Source organism: Bombus pyrosoma, linkage group LG11, assembly GCF_014825855.1.
Source record: "Bombus pyrosoma isolate SC7728 linkage group LG11, ASM1482585v1, whole genome shotgun sequence".
NCBI lineage: Eukaryota > Metazoa > Arthropoda > Insecta > Hymenoptera > Apidae > Bombus > Bombus pyrosoma.
Window position 1 is genome coordinate 682,554 of NC_057780.1, and position 23,479 is coordinate 706,032.

General features: G+C 41.4%; 2 protein-coding genes across 4 annotated transcripts in view; one reads left to right on the forward strand and one right to left on the reverse strand.

Moving 5' to 3' along the window:
* The window catches only part of LOC122572593 (glucose dehydrogenase [FAD, quinone]-like), a 62,487-nt gene that overhangs the window by 20,611 nt on the left and 18,397 nt on the right, over positions 1-23,479 (forward strand). The window contains exons 1-6 of one of the 3 annotated variants that reach the window (XM_043737721.1): positions 15,626-15,644; positions 16,501-16,777; positions 17,224-17,641; positions 18,796-19,005; positions 20,109-20,279; positions 20,644-23,451. In XM_043737721.1, coding sequence (XP_043593656.1) covers positions 18,810-19,005; positions 20,109-20,279; positions 20,644-22,145 — 1,869 coding nt within the window. In that variant the 5' untranslated portion in view covers positions 15,626-15,644; positions 16,501-16,777; positions 17,224-17,641; positions 18,796-18,809 and the 3' untranslated portion in view covers positions 22,146-23,451. Of the gene's footprint in view, positions 1-15,625; positions 15,645-16,500; positions 16,778-17,223; positions 17,642-18,795; positions 19,006-20,108; positions 20,280-20,643; positions 23,452-23,479 lie in introns of those variants that run through there. The other 2 variants (XM_043737723.1, XM_043737722.1) reach the window with 2 other exon arrangements.
* Positions 690-23,479, reverse strand: part of LOC122572597 (flotillin-2) — a 95,749-nt gene continuing 72,959 nt past the window's right edge. The window contains exons 2-8 of the mRNA XM_043737733.1: positions 14,472-14,768; positions 13,769-14,001; positions 12,716-12,835; positions 12,411-12,625; positions 12,117-12,300; positions 11,819-11,965; positions 690-11,399 (exon numbers count right to left, since the gene is read on the reverse strand). Of these exons, the coding sequence (XP_043593668.1) occupies positions 11,370-11,399; positions 11,819-11,965; positions 12,117-12,300; positions 12,411-12,625; positions 12,716-12,835; positions 13,769-14,001; positions 14,472-14,768 (1,226 nt within the window). The 3' untranslated portion in view covers positions 690-11,369. The remainder of the gene's footprint in view (positions 11,400-11,818; positions 11,966-12,116; positions 12,301-12,410; positions 12,626-12,715; positions 12,836-13,768; positions 14,002-14,471; positions 14,769-23,479) is intronic.

Here is a 23,479-nt window from a genome sequence, read left to right on the forward strand (position 1 = left end):
CGATATAAATAGAATATATGATGCGAAACAGCGGTGCGCAACGTTTGTCCCTCAAACGTCACGAACATACTTTTGCTCGTATATTTCGATTTATCTTTACACGATTACGATTATCCACGTAATCACGATGCTGTAATTCGTCGTTCGAGATTTCTTTCCGTACCTGTAGCTTGTCAAATCTTATCGCGAAAGTACAAAGAATAAGCTCTCTCCGTAATAAGGATCGCGCATCTATCAGATTTCCTCTTTTTCTCTTTACATATCTTTATATATCTTTACCCATACGTTTCTGTAACGCGATTAATCCCATCTTGCTCTTAACGAATTTTCAAGCACGAAGATCGAATCGGTCCGAGTCGAAAACCATTTTCCGAAAGTCTTGATTCCCACGTTACGATATCATGTTCGACGTCGTACATCGTCACAAGCAATTTCCTTACGTTTCCGTATCGGGTGACACATACTCGAGGAGAAATATCAAAATTCAATTAAGAACGATTTGGAATTCGCGAACGACGCGCGAAAGCAAAGCTAAGAGTTTGAAAGCGGTATAGCGAGGAATTTTTATACGCGCGTGTGTGTGAGTGTGCGTGTGACTGTTAACGGTCTCTTTCAGAATATCACCATTTGTACACTAGTATTATTCTTAACTTGTATCTGCCTATACACACACATATATATATATCTCGTTTTTTTTTTTTTATTTTTTAAATTATTTAATCAAAGGCTTTGGTCAGTCAGTTTACGCGCTGATTATGTAGGTATATTATATACGCGGGCGCTGTGTATTTCGATCTACTGCGGAAACACGTTAAAGCACGTGCTAAGTTATTGGTTAGCGGAGAGCGTAATATCGTTTTCAGGGCGTTTAAATGCAGCATGGGACTTGCTCAACTCTGTTATCCCGGTAGATGTGTAAGAAACGTTGAAAACGTCACCGTTAGTTTGAGAGAACGTTCTAACGCATTCGTGTTACGCTAGATCTTTGTACTACTCGAAATTTGATACCGCTGTACTCTGCAACGATTTTTACCGAATTTATATATCAAAGTTTCGAGCAGTGATCCCGCAAGCCTGTTGTTTCATTCTGCCTTGGTGTATGCCGAGTATCTCACTTTGACAAATCCATGTTTTATCCTGTTGCTGCTTATTCTCTTCTAAACGAAGGAACAACGAATGCGTTAAACGAGACGAAGGAAAGAAAGAAATTTCGTTTGTTGGAAATTATTTCGATGGAGCACCGTTAGCGAAATAACTGTAATCGTTCACGATCGAGTACTACTAAATTAGCAGAGTCTTTTGCGAACAATACTGCCGAATCAATGGTATCGCGTTCGAACAGCGACTCGGTCCCAGTACCTACATAGTCTCTGAATATTCAGGGAATCTGCACCCGTTTCCAGATCCTTGGCAAGACCCGTGAAATTTGCTCGTTTTCGTATTACATTACTACCTCGATTTCGTTAATCCGCTTTCGATTACCAGTCTTTCGATTCTGATAACCGATTCCTCTTTCAGTTGGCCCGATTCCTTCTCTCTTTCGAGACTGTTCGATTTTGTTCGTGCGGTAATAGCGATCGTTGTCGCAAGCGTACTCGTAGGTAGATGCTTCCTTCGAACTTTCGTAAATCCAATCGCTGTTTATCCTTCGCGTAAGTATTTTTTTCGAAATGGCTTTGTTACTATTATGTATGTTACTTTTAATCTACACACGTGACAATTAAAGTGCCGCGACGGCACTGCGTCGTAACATGCGATGTAATTAGAAGGAATATCGTCTCTCGCAGCCTGTAGCTACGGTGACTTTTTTTCGCGTTTCAACGAAAGCACAGATTGCGAAAGCTCGTCAGGCTTCGATCGTTCACACGCGAGACGCCGTTCATTTCCTCTATATTGCTATAACTAGTCGCTAGTAAAGCGTCAATCGGTCATCCATAGCCGATGGCATATCACAGTTTTCCTGAAGAAGATAAAATTAAAACGTCGTGTGCTTCGGGGGGAGGGGATCCGTTTCTATTTTCATTTCTTAACTTAATACAAAGAACGTGTCGGCAGGTATCGTAGTTTGTATAAAAGAGATTTCGCAGGACTTTCCTGCGGGATGATAAATTGCTGCAGAATATAAAATTCGGCGCGCACTAGTCATTTCCGTTCCCTCCTTGTCTTTTTTTTTTTCTTTTTTTTTTTTTTTTTCGAACCGTAGTTCGGCACTCTATCGTATTAATTTCCTTTTCTCCTTTCTGTATCTTTTAAATCCAATTCCAATTATGGAATCGTGCAATGCATGTAAATACTCGTACAAGATGTTGGGGGCATTCTTAACACGTTGCGCAGATCGAGTATGTAGGAAGGCGAGGATCGTTGCTTCGTTCGCCGAACGTGCAAGACGAGTGGCAACCATCCATTTATCAATCGTTATCCTTGTTGAAAAAGAAAGATTAGTTTTCGAGTTATTTCATCGTTAAAACGAGCCGATCCGATCCGATCCGATCCGATCCGAGGAAAGTAGACTTTCGGATATATCGAGATAGCAAGCTTTAAGTAACGATTAAGAAGAACGAAAAAAATCGATGGAAAAGTTACTTTTCCATAACGAAGGTACTGGCTATTTACGCGAGGAGGTTTATTTATTTGGAAATCTAACAACTAAGCGCGTGCTATTACGATCTTGCGTTTGGCGAAGGAAGAACACGCAGAGAGAGGAGGTGGCAAGCAAAGTAAGATCGCGAAAGAGCGAGAGAGAGCGAGGGAGAGAGAGGGAGAGAGAGAGAGAGCGGAGGGGAGGAAGAAAATAAAAGCGATAAAAAAACATCCCTTTTTGTATATAATTAAAGAAAAGTTAAAGGAACAAGAAAAGAAACAGAATCTCGTCGGCTACTAGAAATCCTCGGGAACAAAATCGATCGACGGGAAAAGAGAAAGTAACGGAGGAAACGTGCGGGGAATCTACATGTACATGAACAATGTGATATAAATAACTGACAAAATTACTTAGCACTATTATAGCGTTTAAGCAAAAATAAAACAAAAGAAAGGAAACAAACTGTTAAATCGTTTACAGCGTAGACGTACGATGCTAAATATTATTCGCTAACATCCTAAAACAAACGAAACCCTAATTGTATATAGAATTACGAGAGGGAGAGAGAGAAAGAGAGCGAGTGAGAGAGAGAGAGAGAGAGAGAGAGAGTGAGAGGTAAAAGGTGAGAAAGGACCGGAGAGAATGAGGAACGGTGTGAGAGTGAAAAACAGTAAGAAAAAAAAATTACCAGCTGTAATTATTACGTTGAATATGACAGAGTGAAAGAGGGTGGGGCGGAAGGGGGGAGGGGAGGAGAAAGAGAGAGAGAGAGAGGACGTTTTGGAATAAGAAAAACTGTAACTCTAGCGTGTCTTGTACATCTCTCGTGATAGTAGAATATCTGTACATTGTATTTCTCGTGTGAATGTGGCGGCGTGACGCAAAGACGAAAAAAGAAACAAGTAAATAGAAAAGCAAGTGTGTCTGTGCGTCTTAGGAAGAGCGTTGCTATTGTTGTACTCTATGTCGAATTTTGTTGTATATACCATCGCTGGTATATGTAAAAATACGAGAAACACACGGTATATATTACGAACCTCTTCGAACGACTCGTTGCGTGTTGTTGGAAATGTGAGAACTGGAGGGAAAGACACACACACACTATGTAACGCGATAGAAGCGCGAAAGAAATTTAAGGAAGATAGCGCGGCGCACGAGAGGTGTTGGAGCACCCAGCCGCGTGCAAACACATTTTGTTTTCAGAAGGAGTGCGACAAATTTCAATACAATCTATCACAATAAAAATTGAAGCGTGAAGCGTTGCCCAGTCCTCCTTGCTTCCGCCTTGAACACGGATCTCTGTCTTTGCTCGGCGATTCGGCCGAATTTCCACGCTTAGCGAGAAATTATGTCAAAAAGGAAAGAAAAAGAAAAAAAGAATAGACCAACTCGATGCGAAGGGGTACGAGTGATCGTGTTCCAAACGGTCGATGCATTTCCAATTACTTTCGTACTTCGAATGAAAAGGAAAACGAGCGTAGCTATGGCGGAGGTTGAAATTTGCGAGCGACGAAGTCAGTTACCGATACCGATGCTTGGTTTTTAACTTTGAATATGTACAGCGCTGTGAAATTTGACGAGGAGGAGGAGAGGAAGCGCGAACGTTGCGTCTAAACGCAGAGGTTCGAACATGTTATTCCGAATGAACTCTACGATATCGAGGGAACTTCTTTTTCCGAAGAAATAGCAGTATTAGATTAACTTTGTAATTATTAGCGATACTAAGTACTATACGCAGTATCTCGGGTTTCTTAATCGCAAATTATTACGCGGTGTAACGAGTTTCTTCGATCACGAGTTATATACGAATGTCAAACTATGAGTATATTAAATATGTTTTTTATGAATATCAGAATTGGTGGTAGTATCCGTCGTATCCCTTCGCGTGTGACTTATCGAAATAACGAATTGCCGTAAGAATCATCGATACGAACCATTCATCGCTGTATCTGAATATCTATATTCGATTCGCTTTTCTTTACCGTTACGAGCCGATCGATAAAATGTAGTCGAAAGTTGGCATAATTCTTACGGCGACTCGTTGTTATCGCGCAAACAATCGTGAAGCGAAAGTAAACGACTTTGCGAGATCAAAGGATCCGCGATAATAAATCCGTCCTGCTAATAACGATGATATTCCGTATTTCGTTGACAAAGGTGTACGTAAGGATCGTTTAACACGAAAGGATCGGATATTTTTTCAAAGTTTTCTAGTCTTTCCATTTCGCTTGGCAATTATCATACGACCTCTCCGATCGTATAAAATTGTACGTAGATCGAACTCGAAGTGTGGAATACCGACAAAGACGAAAGTGTAACCACAATGTCGCAAACTCGAACGTACGACGGTCTCGATTTACCTCGACGATCATCAGGTGGACGATCGTCTCTCTTCGGTCGTTGGTTGCGGCGGTGCATAGGTAAGGAGCGATTCGGTTTAGGAAAAACGGGCTCGATAAAATGGAAATAGAAACGAAACTCGTCGTTCGTTCGCAAGTGCGAACTTCAACTACGACTAAAAGTTTCGCTTAGTTTTCGTTCGACTTTTCGATTCGTTGGTCGAAGGAAGTTCATTCGTTCTTGGAAAAGGAAAATAAAATAGGCAAAATCGTTTTATCACTGAAAAACCAATTTATTTTCACTCGATCATTGACAATTATCGTTACAAGGGAGAGGGCGGTAATTACCCGTGATTAATTAATATCGGCATTGATCATCGCATACAGGACGACAGAGACGTGTTGTCGAAGGCAAGAAGAATAGAAACGAGAAAATTAGAATAGCAGTGACTCGCGTCGCGACGATCGCCATCCTCCGTCGAATCGATCGATCCGCGGATTAATCGGAAATTTCTCGGCTCCGTATGTCCGTTTATTAAAAATATCCACTAATTCGTATCGCCTGTGTAACTGTACGCGTGTACACGGCTGTCTCTCTGTGTATGCGTAAATGTGTACATGTACGTATATAGTGTATAGGTGTGTTCCATTACTTTCAATCGGAGTAGAGCACAACACGATCGTTGATATTGTCCTCTCTATCTACGGGTTCAGACATTTCTAGCACGTAATTTTCAAAATATACGATACTCTCGTGTTTCTTGTTTACAAAAGACTAGATTCATTCATCCTAGAATTCCGAACGATTCTCCCCCGTACTCTTGCTTTAGACTTTTTCTTTTCTCGTCCCCTCTCTGCTCCACGATTTCTTTTCTTTCTATTCCTTTTTTTCTTCTTTTTTTTCTTTTTTCACTTTTTTTTTTTTTTTTGGTCGGTTTCGCAGGTATTCTCGTCCGTCGAAGATCATCGCAGTTTCGTTCGACACGCGTTACGTACGCGTACGTATACATACTATACATATACATAGACTGAGTATAATAAGCTAGGAGTTTTACGAAATCGTACAATTCGGAGATACTTTTTCGAACGACGACACTCACGCGCATCCTTGTCGTGACGATCTACGACTAAGAGCCATGGATATCGTCTACGATCTAGTTTATCGAAGGACACGAGAAACATATCAAGATTTCGGTGGAAATTCCAAACCGAAGGTGTATCCATTGCCAGACAACGGGATAATACACTCGGATCCATGACTTTTAGTTCTCGCGATGATTACACTTTGCAGTGTAGCTCGTACGAACAGAAACTTAATAAACATAAACGCGCAATTATCGATAAGAACGAGGAAATTCTCGTTTAAACGTGTTGTGTATTTTACACGTATATCTTACTCGACGATCGTAATTATAAATCAAGTAACGATCACGTACTTTGTACGATCTTGTCGATCGAAAGCTATTCGGTTGCACCGAAGTAACGTCGGTGTAAATTATTACAAAATTCAAGATACGTAAATGGCGATAAAATAAGCATAATAAAAGTAAGTATGTACAGTGGTAACTGTGATATATAATCGAACAAAATATATCGCTAATATATTTATATTTCTCTACATGTACAAAGGTACTGTCGACTAAACGAGTATGACACTCCGTACTTGCGTAAAATCAAACACATACATATATATATCGGCAATCGAATTCTCGAATCAGAGCCGTGCGATCTTTCTCCTCTTTGTTCGGTATTTCAATTGAATTAAATTTATTAAATTCGTTAAATTTACTAAATTTATTAAATTTATCAAATTTATTAAATTTATCAAATTTATCAAATTTACCAAATTTATCAAATTTATCGTTTAGAACAACGTATTAATACGATAGTTACGCTATCAATTATTAATTACTAATACTATTTTCCGCTTTAATTATTACCTTAGAAAAGGTATTGTCAATTATCACATAATTTATAACGGGTAAGAAGGATCACGGGTACAACAGTTGCGTATAAATTCGAGAATTCGTTGGTAATAAAATATCGTCGAAACAGCTCGAAAATCTTGCAAAATTGCCGATCGTTTTTCACGTATATATCGAAGACAGCGGGTAAAACGTTGATATTCCTTAGCGAAATGCAAGTATTCCGGCAGAAAAATATCGAGTTACGGAATTATCGATGACAAACTAGTTATAAATTAGCAACAAAGTTCTTATTCCGGCTAAATCTCTATGTATTGTGCGCTAAAAAGCAAATTTTTCTCTTTAACGGAATAATATTAAGACGCAGCTATTTTATTAGCAGCCTGTGAACTCGCTCTTGCAACGAACAACAAAATAACGCCTCTTCGATATACGATTAGTTACAGTATTTTAAACTGCAAGCGCGAAAAAGAATAAAACGTAAGCGTAAAATATCTTGACAAAAGTACATTTAATATTTAGCTTCGATTGGCAACACAGTTTCCTTTTTGAGTAAAGTAAAATATGTATCTATATAGATGGAAAATCTAAACGATTGAAAAAAGATATAAATTCGTTTGTTCGTGGAAACACGTACTTCATTGTTGTACGTATAATTTTAATTAGCTTGCATATCTTAGAAAACAGCTGGCGACGGAAGAAATACGTTTCATTTCTTTTTTATCCGCGCGTTCCGCTCGTCGAATATTCACACTGTACGTATATGTAATATACTTTGAAGCTTTATTCGTCGATCTGGAATCGACGATGCTCGATTTCGTGGTAAACCGATCGAAAATGAAATGCAGGATAACGAGAATAAACATGAAGTAGCAAAAATTGAATAAAACGAGTCGAAAGTTTCGCGAAACGGTGTTGCTAATGAAAAGGAAAATATTAAATTGTAAGAAACGAAAGCACGATCGTGACGTTTACGAGATCCATTTAAATAATCATCTTTACGATATCCTTCGTTTCTGCGAGACCAAAGTCGCGCGCACTAACGATCATCCTTTGTACGATACAAGATTTTTCCTCGATCGATACTCGATAGTTCGGACGTAATGGACATTTGGTTAGTAAATCATTCTCGTCTCGTCTCGTATAAAAATCTCATATAACGGTAAAACGAATATTTGATACGATAAACGAAAGACGTAGCTACGCTACCCTTTTCATCATTCGCTCAACTAGGCTAGAACGACAAGGCGCGTGTTCCTCTTTATCGCCCTTTCATCCTGTTTCTCTCTTTGGCGACTCATTACGCCAAGATAATCTGTAGTATTATAATAGAAGTAATAGCCAAGAGATCCTGGTGAATCGTTATACAAGCTACGAAGAAACTCTTTCGTTACGTCGATCGAAGATTGGTAAAAAATTCAGCAAGTTACGCGTCATAGAACTCGTTTGTAATAATAGAAATCGCGTAATCGTCTACGCGCTCGTTTGCGATTCGGAAGAAGATTTAGCCGAGAAAAGTTTAAACTTTTAATTGGAATCCATCGAGGATAAATTTCTTACGACACGATCGAACAAAATGTTCTCTATCTTTGGTAATGATTTAACGGCGATCGAAAGAAATTGATGGTCAGATGGCTACAAACAATTTTTCACGTTCTTGACGGATAAACAAAGCCAACCAACTAGTTATTTTCGTAAGTCTCGAGTATTATTTCGAGAAAATAAAATTATCAACGCGCATCTCTATCGAACGCATCTGAGAAGGATGTAAAATACAAGTATAAAAACATGCACTCGGATCGTGTTAGAAAAGTTGGAAGAAATCACCGGATAGACGTTCTCACGACTTTACAAATTTTACGAGTCGATTTTACGAACGTCGCAGGATTCTTGCAACTACCTAAAGCTCTCTGTTCCATCGACGACGATCGATTTATAGATCACTTTGGTTATTCGATTTGACGCGTCGTCGATCCTGGAACGAAAGTCGAACACTTTGAGTGAAATTCATTTCGATGGGCGCTAGACAATATTTCTTAGAAGCACATAGACGTCGGTTATCTTCGTTTTCTTTCTTATTTCTTATCTCTTCGCTCGCGTAACATCTGTACTTTCGCGGATCTACGATATCGAGAGAACGAAGAACATTCCGAGGCAATTAGAACTTTAAACACGGCGAGTTCTCGCATTGACTACCCATCGGAACGGGTGCGCTAAACGTTTACTAAAAATAGCTTATATAAAACATTTGTTTGGGAGAAATAGAACCCTCTACTTATCTTTTTCTCTTCTTTTTTACCCCTTTATATAATCGGCATTTACACTTTCGATCGCTTATTATAATAAAAATACTATATAGACGTGGACCTTGCACTTACGGATCACGACTTCTTTAATTTTCTTTTCTTTTTTTTCTTTTTTTTTAAACTTTTCATTCGATATAATCGTACTTTGAAATTAGTTTTGCTCTGTCATCTCGTTTTTGTACTGCTCTAAATGTACTATACTTTCTTATCTTCTTTCTCTTTCTTTTTTTTTTTTCTATTTCTTTTGGGAAGACTTTAGTGACGAATGACGGTTGTACACTTCCCTTTTCCAGCGTTTAGATGCTCGCGACAGTTTTTCTCCCTTCTTCTTTCTTCTTTCTCTTTTTTTTTTCTTTCTTTCTGAAGAAATAAGTCACGATCTGTTTTGCTCGCGCAGGTTCGAAGAGTCTTCTCTCGATAAGAGCGTAACTTCTACTTAAACTATGTTTTCAATAGGAAAAACATATATCGATAGAAAAGATACGAGTGAAATGCTACAAGGAGTAAAAAAATAAACGAATAAAGGATTGCTTAAAGTAGAATGAGAGAAAAAGAACGTCGAAACGAGTTTACACAATCGGATCCTTTTTCCTTCGAATTGTCTCTCGCGAGCATATACATCGGACAGGACAATGGAATTTGTACTCGGTGACGCTTGATCGTTATCGGCTATACGAATGACGATTCGATCGTCGTAATCGCAATGTCGAGGATACGATGGACGTGATTTTCGCGCGACGCGATCGTCCGTCTCGAACAAAAGTTATCGCACGTACAGGCTTTTCTTGGATGCGAGCACTGGATCGCGATCCGAATCGGAAAAAACAGGTGTGACGCAATAGAGAATGCTCGTTACGCGATAGAGAATTACCATTCGCTCTGCTACACGACGGCGAGACGATACCGTATTTACAAATTGGTTGGCACTTTCTTCGGTTTGGAGAGTACATCTGGCGATGGGAATGCGATCGATTCCGATGCGTGGTCAACCGAGAGAATTTCGAGTGCGAACGCGGATCGAACGAGGATACTCGAACGGTCGTTCGCGTGTTCCGTCTTTCAGAACTTTTCGTGTAATCTTATTATCGTTGAAACTGTCGTAACTTTTATCCGAAGGAAGAGATTTAATCGCACAGCTGAATTGAAATCAGAGTGAGAAGCGTAGAAATCAGACAGAGTGACGACCGATGAAATATTAATCCTATATATCTTATTCTAATGTTTGCACGCACACGCACACACGATAAATACAACGGTCGACGAGTATTAAAAAGACACGCGGTGCTACGTAGAGAAGGTGGCTATACTTTTTCAAATAGAAAGTCAAATTCTAGGAAAACACCACTCGAAAACTTTTATCGAATTTTCACATAAATTTTCGTTTGAATATTTTATCAGAAACCACTCTGTACGAGTTCGCTTTAAATCGTTCGGAAAACGACGGAGATATTTCACGCGACAGCCTCGATTTCGTCGAGCATCTCAAACGTTCGAAGCGTCTCGTTTCAAGCAATGTAAGAAACTCCGGTTGCTATGATACACACGTTACTACGAGTATGTACAACGACTATTAACAATTAATTTCCACGTCGCCTACATCGCACGAACGATGATTTTATCATATTCTCTCTCTCTCTCTCTCTCTCTCCTTTCCCTTGTTAAATTTCTTATTTATGAAGTTGAACACAATTATCGAAGATCTTCGATCACAATAAATTCGGAAATAATAGCGATATACGTGTATCGTGTACTCGATTTCCTCTTGCGACGAGTTCCCCTAAGATTCTTCTTTCTTCTTTCTCCGTTGCTTCTCTGTCTTATAACTTCACGTTGCGCGACCAACAGTTGCGTCGATCAAAGTTCGGTCGTGAAGAAAGATTCGGTAGGATCGAGGAGATGTTCGAATCGATGCGCACGAACGACGATGAAGCGGAGACGTTTTATGTGCGTTGTATAAAGTGGTCCAGTATCGCGTAACGAAGCATCGAATTTGCCCGCGTATGCGTTCGAATATTTCTTTCTCGAAATTTAATGTTCAGCGTCGCTTCACCTACGTCTGAGGTAGAGTAATTCGGGAAAGAGAACGAAGTGGAGTGTCACCGTTGGATGATGCAGAGTAGCAGAGAAACCTTTGGCAGTATAACGTTCGCTCCTTTCTTCATCCGATTCCAAGTGTCCGATCGCCTGGTCGCCGTTGCTTCCCTTTCATGCTCCGCCATTACTTTGCTCCTGGTATCTTGCTTAACACCTGCAAACCATTCAAACGTTCGAACGTTATTTCGTGTCGAAATTTTACGCGCGCCGCTTTGCGACGACGCCAGTGTCATATCTGATACGTTAGATATTTTTTCGCAACGTTCGTACGGTTTCACATATTCTCATCGATTTAATCGAAACAACAGAAAGATCGTCTCTAAATGGGATATTAATTAATTGAAATTTTAATTGCGGTCCTTAATCTCTGTAAAACGAGCGAGGATTAAGAGCGAACATTGCGTGGACGCAGCATCTCGATCGTTGAATTTCGTTCGTTTTAACTAACCGCGGTTGCGACGGCGCTGTGATGAATTATATTTTTAAAGTCATTTTTTCTTATTTCATGTTTTAAAGTTCGCGCTGATTGTATCGAAAACGATAACTGGGAGGCCAGTGGCCTCTAGAACATACTTTTGAAAGATCTACACCGGTCAGTGCTTGAACAGCCGGAGGTACTTGTCCCACAAGGCGTGTAATTTCACCGCTGGTCGTATCGCTTCCGCCCAGAAGCACGATTTCCTCCGTTCTCGCTAACGGCGCGGCCACCTCCGCGGCAATCTGCAAAAATACATATATCAAAGCTGATAGCACATTTGTACATGCGTGGTACAAGCATAGAATTTTCTTCCTGTTACTGAAAATCCAACGAACTTTAAATAATATTTATAATCTAGTTTAATTACAGTGGGTTATCATCGCGATCTCTTACCTTTGGCAAGGCGTTCAGAGCAATGTTGAGTATAGCAGCCTCGCCGTACTTCTTGTAGACGGCGGCTTTCATTCGCATACGTTCGGCTTCCGACATTCCAACCGCCTCTAGAGCCTGAGCCTCGGCTCCTCCGATCAAACGAATCCTCTCGGCTTCTGCTACGGCCGCGTTCACCGTCTGTGTTCTAAAAACCAGGAAAATTTGCGTCGTCGTATCGTCGTAATTTTGATCATCCGTGTCTTGACGTTCGTAAGTTGCAGGCGCTAAGGATGTTTCGATACAAGTTAAAGTTACCTTTTCCCTTCGGCCACTTTGCCAATTTTGTAATGTTCAGCTTCCGCGGGTAATCTCACGGTGCTCTGAAGCTCGTGTTCCTTACGACGTACCTCCTGTTCCTCTACCTCGATCTGTTTGCGCCTCTCCACAATCTCTATCTGAATCTCTTCGTTTCGTATCCGTTGCCTTATCTTGGCCGCTTGAAGCTCGTAAGCCAATTGCGCCTCCGCTTTCTATAGATCGATCAAATCGTTTTTCATTCGAATTCGCGTCTAGCTACGACGACGACAGAGAAGATACATTTCATCCAAACTGCGACTTACCGCCGTGTTCACTTCCTGGTCGAAATTCGCTTTCTGCAGCTGGAACAGTCTTGCGTTGTCCTCGATCTTCGTGTCGGTATTGTACTTTATGTCCATCGCTGCTTTCTCACATTCAGCTTCCTATCGATTCGCGCACGAAATAAAGTAAATACGTTTCCACTCTAGATAAATATACGTATGCGGTATAACGGTATCGGACCGAATAACAGGTACATACGTGCAAGCGTGAGCGAGCTAACTCGTCGTGGAAAAACGAGAAAATACAGAATACAATTTTTTAGCAATTTGAAAATTTATCCTACTACGTCGTGTACCAGATCAATTTCGATTTCGATCATTTTCTAATACTTTGTGGGGGACACGATTTTGAATAACTTTTTCCTATACACGTAACCAAACGAAAAAGTGTCGATCGGTTCCTAGTTTCCGAGATATTTCATATTTATATTTTATACTTATTTTATTCAATTATTTCTATCGCAAATTGAACTTGCACCGAATTCGTGCGTATAAAGCTTCGACGTTGTTGGACATCTTCGACGGGAAGTTGCCTCGTAAGCGTCTAATTTTTCTCTAAGCTAATCCACGGCTTCGTTCAGCGACTCTGTCGTCTGCGTTCGTTTCTCTCTCTCTTTTTTTTTTAAAGATATTGTACGCGATAATAAAGGCGCAATCTTTCGCTGTTCATAGTCACCGAGATCGCTCCAGTTACAAAAGAAATTGCGAAACAGACGAACGCAGAGAGGCACGGACGACTCTCAAGTGGACACAGAATCTCTGAAACGGAGCTCGATCTAGCTCCGTTTAAAGGGACAAATTTTATTCCAGATTTTTAATCTATTTTCTCGAAAATATTCTTCGGAGGTTTTCTTGAAAACCAAGCATCGAGCGAACAAATATTTTCTTCTCATTTTTTCATAAGGAGTACCTCATTACGTTCGCAACACGACTGATGTATGTACATGTAGGCGGTCGGATCCAGTACAGTGTACGATTATACGTGCGATTCTATGTGGGTCGCACGCTCCTATAGAGCTTTGCGTATGAACGTACCCGAATGCCAGCGTCGCGGTTCGCCTCGGCGACGCCAACGTCGGCGTCCCGTTTAACAGCCGCAGTTTGCGCTTTGCCAAGCGAAGCCAAGTATTGAACGTCGTCGTAGACGTCTTTTATCGTAAACGATAGGATTTCGATGCCCATGCGACCGACGTCCGGCGCGGCCACCTCCCTCACTAGCGTCGCGAATTGATCTCGATCTTTGTACACCTCCTCCACCGATAGCGTGCCTGAAAGTTTTTCCAACTTCGTTTTCCTCGTCGTTTCGATATCACACGCGTCTTAGACGATACTTTCACGAGCTGTAAACTTTTTCCAATTCCATGCGCTGCAATATCGTTGTTCGTAAAACTGCATAAGCTTAAAGGTAAAAGATTTGTAGCTTCGTTTGCGAGATTCGCGTTCCAATTGCTCGAAACAGCCGAAGCATTTTTAACTGCCGCGGAACGGTGTAAGGTATAGATACTCGAACAGCAAAGTACACGATCGCTGCGCCGAAATTACCGTTCCGTCGTGTCAGATACAAAGATGACAGAGGACCGTTATCGTTTCGAGAATGTTACAAATATTATTGCTATTATTTTTCATTTTTCTCGCAAATTACGATAGCGTCTATGGAAACTCGCGATCTATAGCGCAAATACTTAAGCAGCAGAGTCGAGGATTTTCTATTTTTGAATACGATTGTCGTGAAATTTACCCAGTATCGCACGAAGATGACCCTCTAGGGTAGAAAGGATGGTCGATTTGATTTCGTAAACGCTCTTTCCTAGAAATTGTTCGCTGGCAGTGTGTAAAAGCTCGTCCGCTTTCATGATCTTGCACTGTGCTACTCCAGTGACAGTCAACGGCACACCTTGCGCGGTTTCTACGTTTTCGCAGACAGGATTCAGTGTCATAACCTCGAGGGACAATCGCTGGACGTCGGTAACGAACCACCATGTGAAGGCGTAGCCACCGACGATCGTTCTCTTCTTCATGGACCCGCAACATCCTCCTAAAAACATGATCGAGAAGGAAATTTAGTTCGTCTTTCGGGCATCTGTTTCGTACAGAGTCGCGCGCTCCTTATTTCGAACGAGATAAAAGACAACGATTATTAAATTGCAAATTTATTTATTTTGAGCGAAATTTAAATGAATCGCTTACGAATAATCTGCCGTTTAAGCCGATTAAATCGTTCGAATAAAACAAGAAATAATTCGATTACTTGTTAGGGTATTTGAGCCGAACCGAGTTCTCTTTTTATAAATATTGCGGTAAAACCATGATAATAAATGAAAACAGCCAGACTGCAGACGTATGGCTGTACGGTGTTAGGTTCAAGAGAAACGGAAATTGTTCGAACATCGAGTAGTTGGTGTTTGCCTGCGCGAACCACCGTAAGTCGCCTAAAATTTCTCCCTTCGTGATTCCGAATAAAAGCATGGTAATTACGATCGATGCGTATGTAAAAGTAGAAAGCATTGCAAACTTTAGGGAGAAAGTTATTATTATACGTAGGGTGAATCATCGCGGTCGCGATAAATCATGTTTCCTTTTCGAATCGGATTACCTTTCGCAATAGAAACTTTGAAGAAGATAATACACGAGGCAAGCACCGAGGAAGCGTTTGATAAGCCGAGCTCGTCGCGAGGTTTAATTTAGATTTAAACGACTAGTTTCCATTGGATGTCTATGAATTGTAAAAGCGGCTGTTTCGTTGATCGTCCCGATCTCTTAAACGACGACGACGAGAAAAGCGACGGATCAAAATACGAGTTTAACGAAATTCGACTGAACGGCCGAACTTCTTCCATGTCGTTTGTCAGGATACAACGATTCGATTTGTAATTCAACGATCGTTAAACGTAACGAGGATGGTGTTGCGACAGTAAGTAGGCCATTGTTGTATGGCAGCCGGTGGCGTGGCGTCGCCGACTTTTTACCGTAAGTCCATCGGGTGACGTCAAAGGTGATTCCTCGAACGCAGGATATCGCGTTCACCACGAACGTGACACGTAGCACGTAATCTACTATCTCGGAAATGAGGAAAGAACTGTTCGATAGCTTTCGAATCTCTTTGCCTCTGTTTTTCCACCGCCTACTTACGTGCGGGGATATAGATTTTTGGTTTGCTTTCGAGCGGATAATAAATATAAGTCGGGGGAGAAAAAAGGAACGTTGTAGGGAGAGTGGAACGAGCTTGGAAAGATGGCGGTTAAACGAAATAACGCAAATAAATACCGATATTGTGTAAAGCGTGAGATTGGCAACGATTGGGATCGTTAATGTCACTCGCGCATGCTTGGAATACGTATCGAGAAATTTTCGTTCCCATGTCACGGTAATTCAAATTCCGTTTACGGCGCTCTTTGGTGTTTCTAAATTCCATCGACGACGGTCCAGTCTTGCGGTCGTATCTTTTCTAGTTATTTGCGTTAGAGCGCATCTCGAAACAATCTCGAAATAGAGAGAGTACTCGAAATGTCGATCTCGACGACATATTTCAAGGTCATCGTTAGCTAACTTAAACAATCAGCGTATCTCTTATTACGCTATTCTCTGAAACTGTTAAACCGTTCGTTTACGCCACACCATCGTAAAACGTATATTTCTAGAGCAGAATAACGCGATAGTTCGCGCAACGTTCGAACAAGCTACCGAAAGTAGAAGTCGTACTCGATATCGCGATATCTGGCCGTATAAGTGATACTCCATAGTTTTGTATGTATTTTTATTTTCCTTAGATGGAAACGCGAGCCATTTTGCATCGCTGGCCGAAGGAAAGAGGAGGATACGAGAGACGGAATATGGAACACACGGATAAGGCATGGAGAGTGATTCGACGTTTACCGAATTCCTCGGTACAAGCGTAAAGTTCCATTTCTACCGGGCGAGACTAGAGGCGGAAGAGAACGTTAGGCGAAGATGCACGTCGAGAAAGAGCGCGAGAAGCGGCGAAAGAGAGGTCGAAGAAGAGAAGGGAGGCGGAGGACCGTTATGCGGCACGTTCGACTTCGAAAGGTTCGTAACTTGTTCTTGTACTCGGCTACTCCGATCTCGATGAATCTACCGTGTGAAAAGTAGCGACAGGAGCAAGGTCGCGGTCAGTGTTACACCGTCTTTTAGCCGGTCGCTCGTCGTATGTTAAAACCATGGATCTTCTAAATAGTTGGTGATTTTCGTCAAGTTAAAGTTTGGTGACAGTTAAAGTTTGAGTTGTCGTCGAAAGAAGAAATTAAATATTCGAGACCTTTGCCGTTATAATGGACTATAACGCGCTTGTGTTACGGGCCTCTCCGACGTTTGGACAATTGTTTCATACGGAAGTATCTAATCGTCCTTGTTCGATCGTTACGAAGAGCACTGACCGATTCTTTGACTCGTTTTGCCGAACATGTTTCGAAATGACCGGAAAAAGTTCGTTGTTTCCGAAAGTATCGATTTAACTTTGAAGTATATCTTTGCAGAGGTCTTTTGGTACACTGGGTACTTGAAAAATCAAAGTCGGAAGTGAAAAAGAAAAAGGAAGAAAGAGACGATGTAGTAACGAGAAAACTTGTTCCGAAATCAGCGAATGAAGAAAGTCGGAGAATTCGTAAATCGTCGAGTAAAGACCAAAGACCGCGTAAACTGTGAATTTACCGACTGCCACGATCTTTTAAGAATTAGAAAGAATCGATCAACTTTCGATCGTAATGGGTAACACGAAATTGCGTGGATGCTAGACGACTAAATATCAAAGGACCGGTAGTCGGTGCAAGAAAGCGGTGACGTGACAAAAATCTTGTTTCTGGAGCACAAACTTGCAAGTGTATCGATTGTTTGGAAGAAAAGAAGCTTCTAGATTCCACGGTATCTACCGTTCCTCGAGAAGTAGGTGAACAGGTACTGCTTTCCTTTTCAAACTCGTCAAAGTTTTATCGGCTTGCTGAGATTTACAAATTTCATACACGATGCAATTACCCAGCATGTGATAATCGGTGATACGTACGAACGGCAAACGACGATTCTGTGCGAAAAATAACCGAAGAGCGCAGGATTTTTTCATATCTATTCTAACCGGCTATTTGTTTCTAGCGCACGATTTATCGATTATCGTATATGAAACGTTGTTTTTATTCGAGGCTGTCCAGGACCTCGAGCATTTAGGAGTAACTCAGAATAGAAAAGACTCGAGGGACTTTGTTATGACCTCGATTAACGCGTGGTTTGTACAATTTAACCAGCTGTTAATTCCGACTGAACGGATCGTCCGTGTTTCCGATTCATAGGTCCTGTTAACGATCGTGTAACTTTGATTAAACGCTATTCGGACAAAGGAATAATCGGCCGTTGACCGACCGGCTAATCGGAGACAAACGAATCGGACCTATGTATGCCGAAAGCTGCCTTTTCGTTATCGAAGAAATTCTGAAAACACGTTCGGGTGGTCGGTTTCACGCGTTTTCGCGAAATTTTGCACACGATCGCGCCATGTTTCGACAATAGGGTGTACGTGAGGATTTCCGCCACCGCACTGACCGCGTTAACGCAGAATTACTTAACAGCTGAAAGTTTCACGTGTCATTGATATTCCTCTCGTACGCACTCGATCCACGTGTGTAGTTGCCTCGCACTTTTCTTCGACCGATTTCTACGCGGCTGTGGATTGTATTCGATTCGGCAGTATCGGGGCACAGGCTGACCAAGCCGGTCATCCCCGTGAATAACCGTGAGAATACAGTCGCGATTCTGTAGCGGTCGTTTCGTTGATGATAAATACCGACACGAGCAGGTTGGATTTTTCATTCATCTTCAATTAAACAGTAGAAAATTAGCAGTAAACTTATCTGAAAGCGATAGTCGCTAAGCGTACCGTAGATCTGAAAGCAAATTTGTAGATAAATAGAGTTGAATAAATCTGATTTGATATTTAGATCCAAGTCGTAGTGACTCTTGATAAATTACGAAATATTTAGAAACGAGGTTCGCCTTTTCACCTAAAAATAGAAACGGACGAACTGGCTGACGATCTAACGTCGCGAAACTTGGTGTTACAGACGATCGATAGAACATGGGCATCGAAAGCGTTTTAACGGGAGGTTTGACCTCCGCATCGAGCGGACTATCGTGGTTCTTTCCGATGCTCGCAGCGGCTCTCGTCTACTTCGAATACGAAGTGATGGACAACGAAGCACCACCGATTAATATACCTTCGGAAGTATTGCTGCCATCGTACGACTTTATCGTTATCGGATCTGGTTCCGCAGGTATGTTTTTCCTGATCGATTGATATTACATTTTTTTTATCCCGACTCTTGTTACGTTTACAGGCATCGGAACATAAAAGAGTAGATACCGTTTCGTAGAAATATAAAATGTCGTGAAATAAAAACGTTAGCTCGAGGAATTTTGTTGACGCGTTAAGACACACATCGTTAAACTGTGATACGCTTTATTCGCTTTCCTTGGTGGAGACAATTTTACTATCCTTGTTGAATTTTTATTTAAAAAGCAAGCAAAAAGAAGTATTGGGAATATTAGAGGTTCCGTTAATTCTCACGTAATTTTATCCACCGATTTTTGTTTAAATTTCTCTCAGAGATACATCGACGATAGTTATATCGATATGAAAGTATACATTAATAACGCAGTGGCAAAATGTATTTTTAGTTTCTCTGGTAAGAGAGATGCACAACATTCGATAGGTGTACGTAGACTTGGTAGACTTGGTGTACTTACGATAGATTTACTGCAATAAAAATGGCTATTTTCTAGGAATGCTAATACGATGACGCTTCAAATTTGAATTAAAAGCTACGTTTAAAGATTTTTTTTCTGTAATTGAAACTCGAATGTTTAACGCGATGTTCTTTTCACTTTCTCCTCTAACTTTCCAGTTCACATTTTTACGAAAGCTTCGTCGATCCACGTTCTTCCGCCACTTCCTGTAAGATCTTGCATTTTACGGGTGACAGGTTCTTATCCGGTCCACGGTCTACAGCTTTGTCGTTCTTGTTTCAGGAAATGTTTCGCGAGTTTAATTCATTTTCTTTATATTTTCTTAGCGTCTCCTGATAGATTTCGATCGCGTTTCTTAGCGTTTCGAACATACCTTCGAGGAATTAGTTTCCTTTAACGATATCTTGATTCTACTCTCTGCTATTTCATTTCTCTCTAACAAAACTTAGATCGTTAGAAGCTTGTTTCAAACAACCCCCTTGCTCAAACGAGATTCGAATTTACGTAATTTATTATCCTTCGAACGTACGTCTCGCATGAATTATTTTCAGTACGAATTTTCGTTAACTAGGCTCGCGTTACGATTCGATTCTGTAAATCTTTGTTAAGTTCTCGTAAACTTTGGCTGCAGGAGCCGTGGTAGCGAGTCGCCTGTCGGAAATAGAAAATTGGAACGTGCTTCTTCTGGAAGCTGGTGGTGATGAAAATGAAATCACCGATGTTCCTCTTCTCGCCGGTTATCTACAGCTCAGTCAATTAGATTGGCAGTACAAAACGGAACCCAACGGAGAAGCCTGTTTAGGTAAACGATATATTGCCAGGTTGATCATTTCAAGTTGGCAGATTTTGAAAACTGCGGTTCTTTATGTATTTTCGCACAAAATCATTTTTGAAACAACCAAGGGTGCAAAGGTTCACAGAATGCGAATATAATATGCAAAAATATATAAAATGTTCAAAATAGAGTGCGTACGTATAACGTTTAATGGAGCAACGAACGAATCTGATCTAGCTTCAATTTATTTAATCACGTCCATACGAATAGAAAAATGCATAAATATCCGCAGTGTAATTCATCTACGGACAATTGCAAGAACGATGATCGAGATACCTTGGAAAATTTGTGTTCCATCTATCGCTTTTTTGTTTATTTGTCGCAACCACAGCGATGGAAGAGGGTCGCTGTAACTGGCCGCGTGGAAAAGTGATCGGAGGCAGCAGCGTGCTCAACTACATGCTCTATCTTCGCGGCAACAAAAAAGACTATGACATATGGGAGCAGCTAGGCAATCCAGGTTGGTCCGCCAGGGATGCTCTCTATTATTTCAAAAAATCGGAGGACAACCAAAATCCCTATTTAGCCCGAACGCCGTATCATTCGACCGGGGGTTACCTAACCGTTCAGGAAGCACCGTGGCACACCCCGTTGGCCGCAGCGTTCGTTCAAGCGGGTCAAGAAATGGGCTACGAGAACAGAGATATTAACGGGGAACATCAAACCGGCTTTATGATCGCTCAGGGAACCATCAGACGCGGCAGTCGATGCTCCACGGCGAAGGCGTTCCTGCGACCAGCCAGGCTGCGCAAGAACTTGCACATCGCTATGCACGCGCAGGTTACCAAGATTTTAATAGATGCGAAATCGAGGAGGACTTACGGCGTGGAATTCGTCAGGGACGGCAAGATGTTCCGTATTCGTGCTAAAAAGGAGGTGATCGTTTCCGGCGGTGCTATCAATAGCCCTCAATTGCTGATGTTGTCGGGAATCGGACCTAGAGATCACCTACTACGACACGGGATACCGGTGATTCAGGATTTAAAAGTGGGAGAGAATCTGCAGGACCATGTCGGTTTGGGAGGTTTGGCGTTCATGGTGAATCAACAGGTTTCGATGGTGGAAAAGAGGTTGCACAGCGTTCAAGCTGTGATGCAGTACGCCGTTTTTGGAGACGGTCCTTTAACCGTTCTGGGTGGTGTCGAAGGCCTAGGATTCGTCAATACGAAGTACGTGAACGCCTCCGACGATTTCCCGGACATAGAACTTCATTTCGTATCAGGGTCGACGAACTCCGACGGTGGTAGACAAATCAGAAAGGTTCACGGATTGACGAAAAGATTCTACGACGCTGTATTTGGGACTATTAACGATAAGGACGTGTGGAGCGTGATTCCTATGCTTTTAAGGCCAAAAAGCAAAGGTGTTATCAAGCTTCGAAGTAAAAATCCTTTCGACCATCCTTTGATTTACCCGAACTACTTCAAAGAACCGGAAGATATCGCGACACTGGTCGAAGGAGTCAAAATAGCAATCGCTCTGAGTAGAACCGCTTCGTTCAGGCGCTTCGGAAGCGAACTAAATTCGAAGCAATTTCCTGGCTGCAAACACATTCCTATGTACAGCGACCCGTACTGGGAATGTATGATCAGGCACTATTCCGTCACCATCTATCATCCTGTGGGCACTTGCAAGATGGGTCCTTACTGGGATCCCGAGGCTGTGGTAGATCCTCAGCTTCGAGTTTACGGAGTTACCGGACTCAGAGTCATCGACGCGTCTATAATGCCAAATTTAGTTAGCGGTAACACCAATGCACCGGTTATCATGATCGGAGAGAAGGGTTCCGACATGATAAAAGAATTCTGGTTGAAGAGAAGAGGCCGAGGGTGAACATCGCAGTTCTTGCAAGCTGATTTAAAGCGATCCTTGGTGATACGTGATAAAAGCGTTACTTTGAACCTTGCGTATCCCTGTACAGCTACGGTACGGAGATATAAACCGAATGTCAGCCGATGTAAATTAAAAAACTGCGTCGACGGTGGTAGGAAAGTTACACCAAGTTTTCAAGTACATGTAACGGATAAGCGTCGACGCACGTTTTGCTGCTAAAGTAATAATATTCGTTGATCTTCCCTAACGAACTCTTGTACCATTTATGTATAGCGAAAGTTAGTATAGCGGTGTTCTATTTATTCCTCGAGTTATCGAGAGACAAACCTCAAGGATCGTACAACGATTGGACCTCTGGTTTTTCGTTCGTGGGTTATCGTATCGTTATTGTAATCCAAAGTGTAAGCAAAGCAGCATAAAGGACGACAAAAGCGTACAGACAACAAAATCGTCGGAAGCAAAAGAATTATTAAAGACGTTGGTTACTCTCTTTCGAGATTGTCCTAATTGCTTTGATTTTTAAATGTACATAGTTTGCGATAAACCTGATAGAACGTAGCAAATTTTTTAAAATGTAAATTTCTCTTTTTAATGTAAATACTAGGTATAGGTTTATTATATTGACACGAATAAAAGAAATCGAATTCTCGTTGCTTGTTTCAGAAATAATACGAATTATTTCCTTATCCAGTTGTTTTCGTTGTTCAAGTGATTTTTGTACAGAGTTCCTTACCGTCTCCCGTTCTAGATATTAGACGTGTCGTAGACCAACAGATACCAAAGCTCAGGCGGAATACGATACAAAGAAATAATTAAATGGAATACAACGGTTCGGAGAAACGATGGCAACGGTTGAGAATTTGGCTTTCCAGATGTTCGCACGTTCCCAACAAACTCGACGATGTACTTGACCGATAAAACATACAGAAGTTGCACGTCTTTAAAATATAGGCTAGCGTATCTAAAATAGCGGCTAGCAACGGCGAGGTGAAGTATTTTTTATCACCGTGCTCCGGACTGCTTCCGGAACGCCTTCGGACGTAATGTTCCAAAAGTGGTCTAAAAATACCGCGGAAATCGGTATTCTTGCGTCGAGAACCGGGCCATACGTAATAATACATTTCCTTTCAATCCCATTGGGAATGGATTCGATCAAATTAGTTCTATTTTTTAAGCAAATATATCATCTCTTACAAAAAAGAGATTGGAAAATTAATTTTTATTTTTGACGACTATCGATCAGCGGGCGTCCTGCACAAGACGCTCTGGTTTCGAACATTCGGAGGAGAAGGCAGATATCAGACGCTCGTCGACGTTCGACCATCGGACATTTC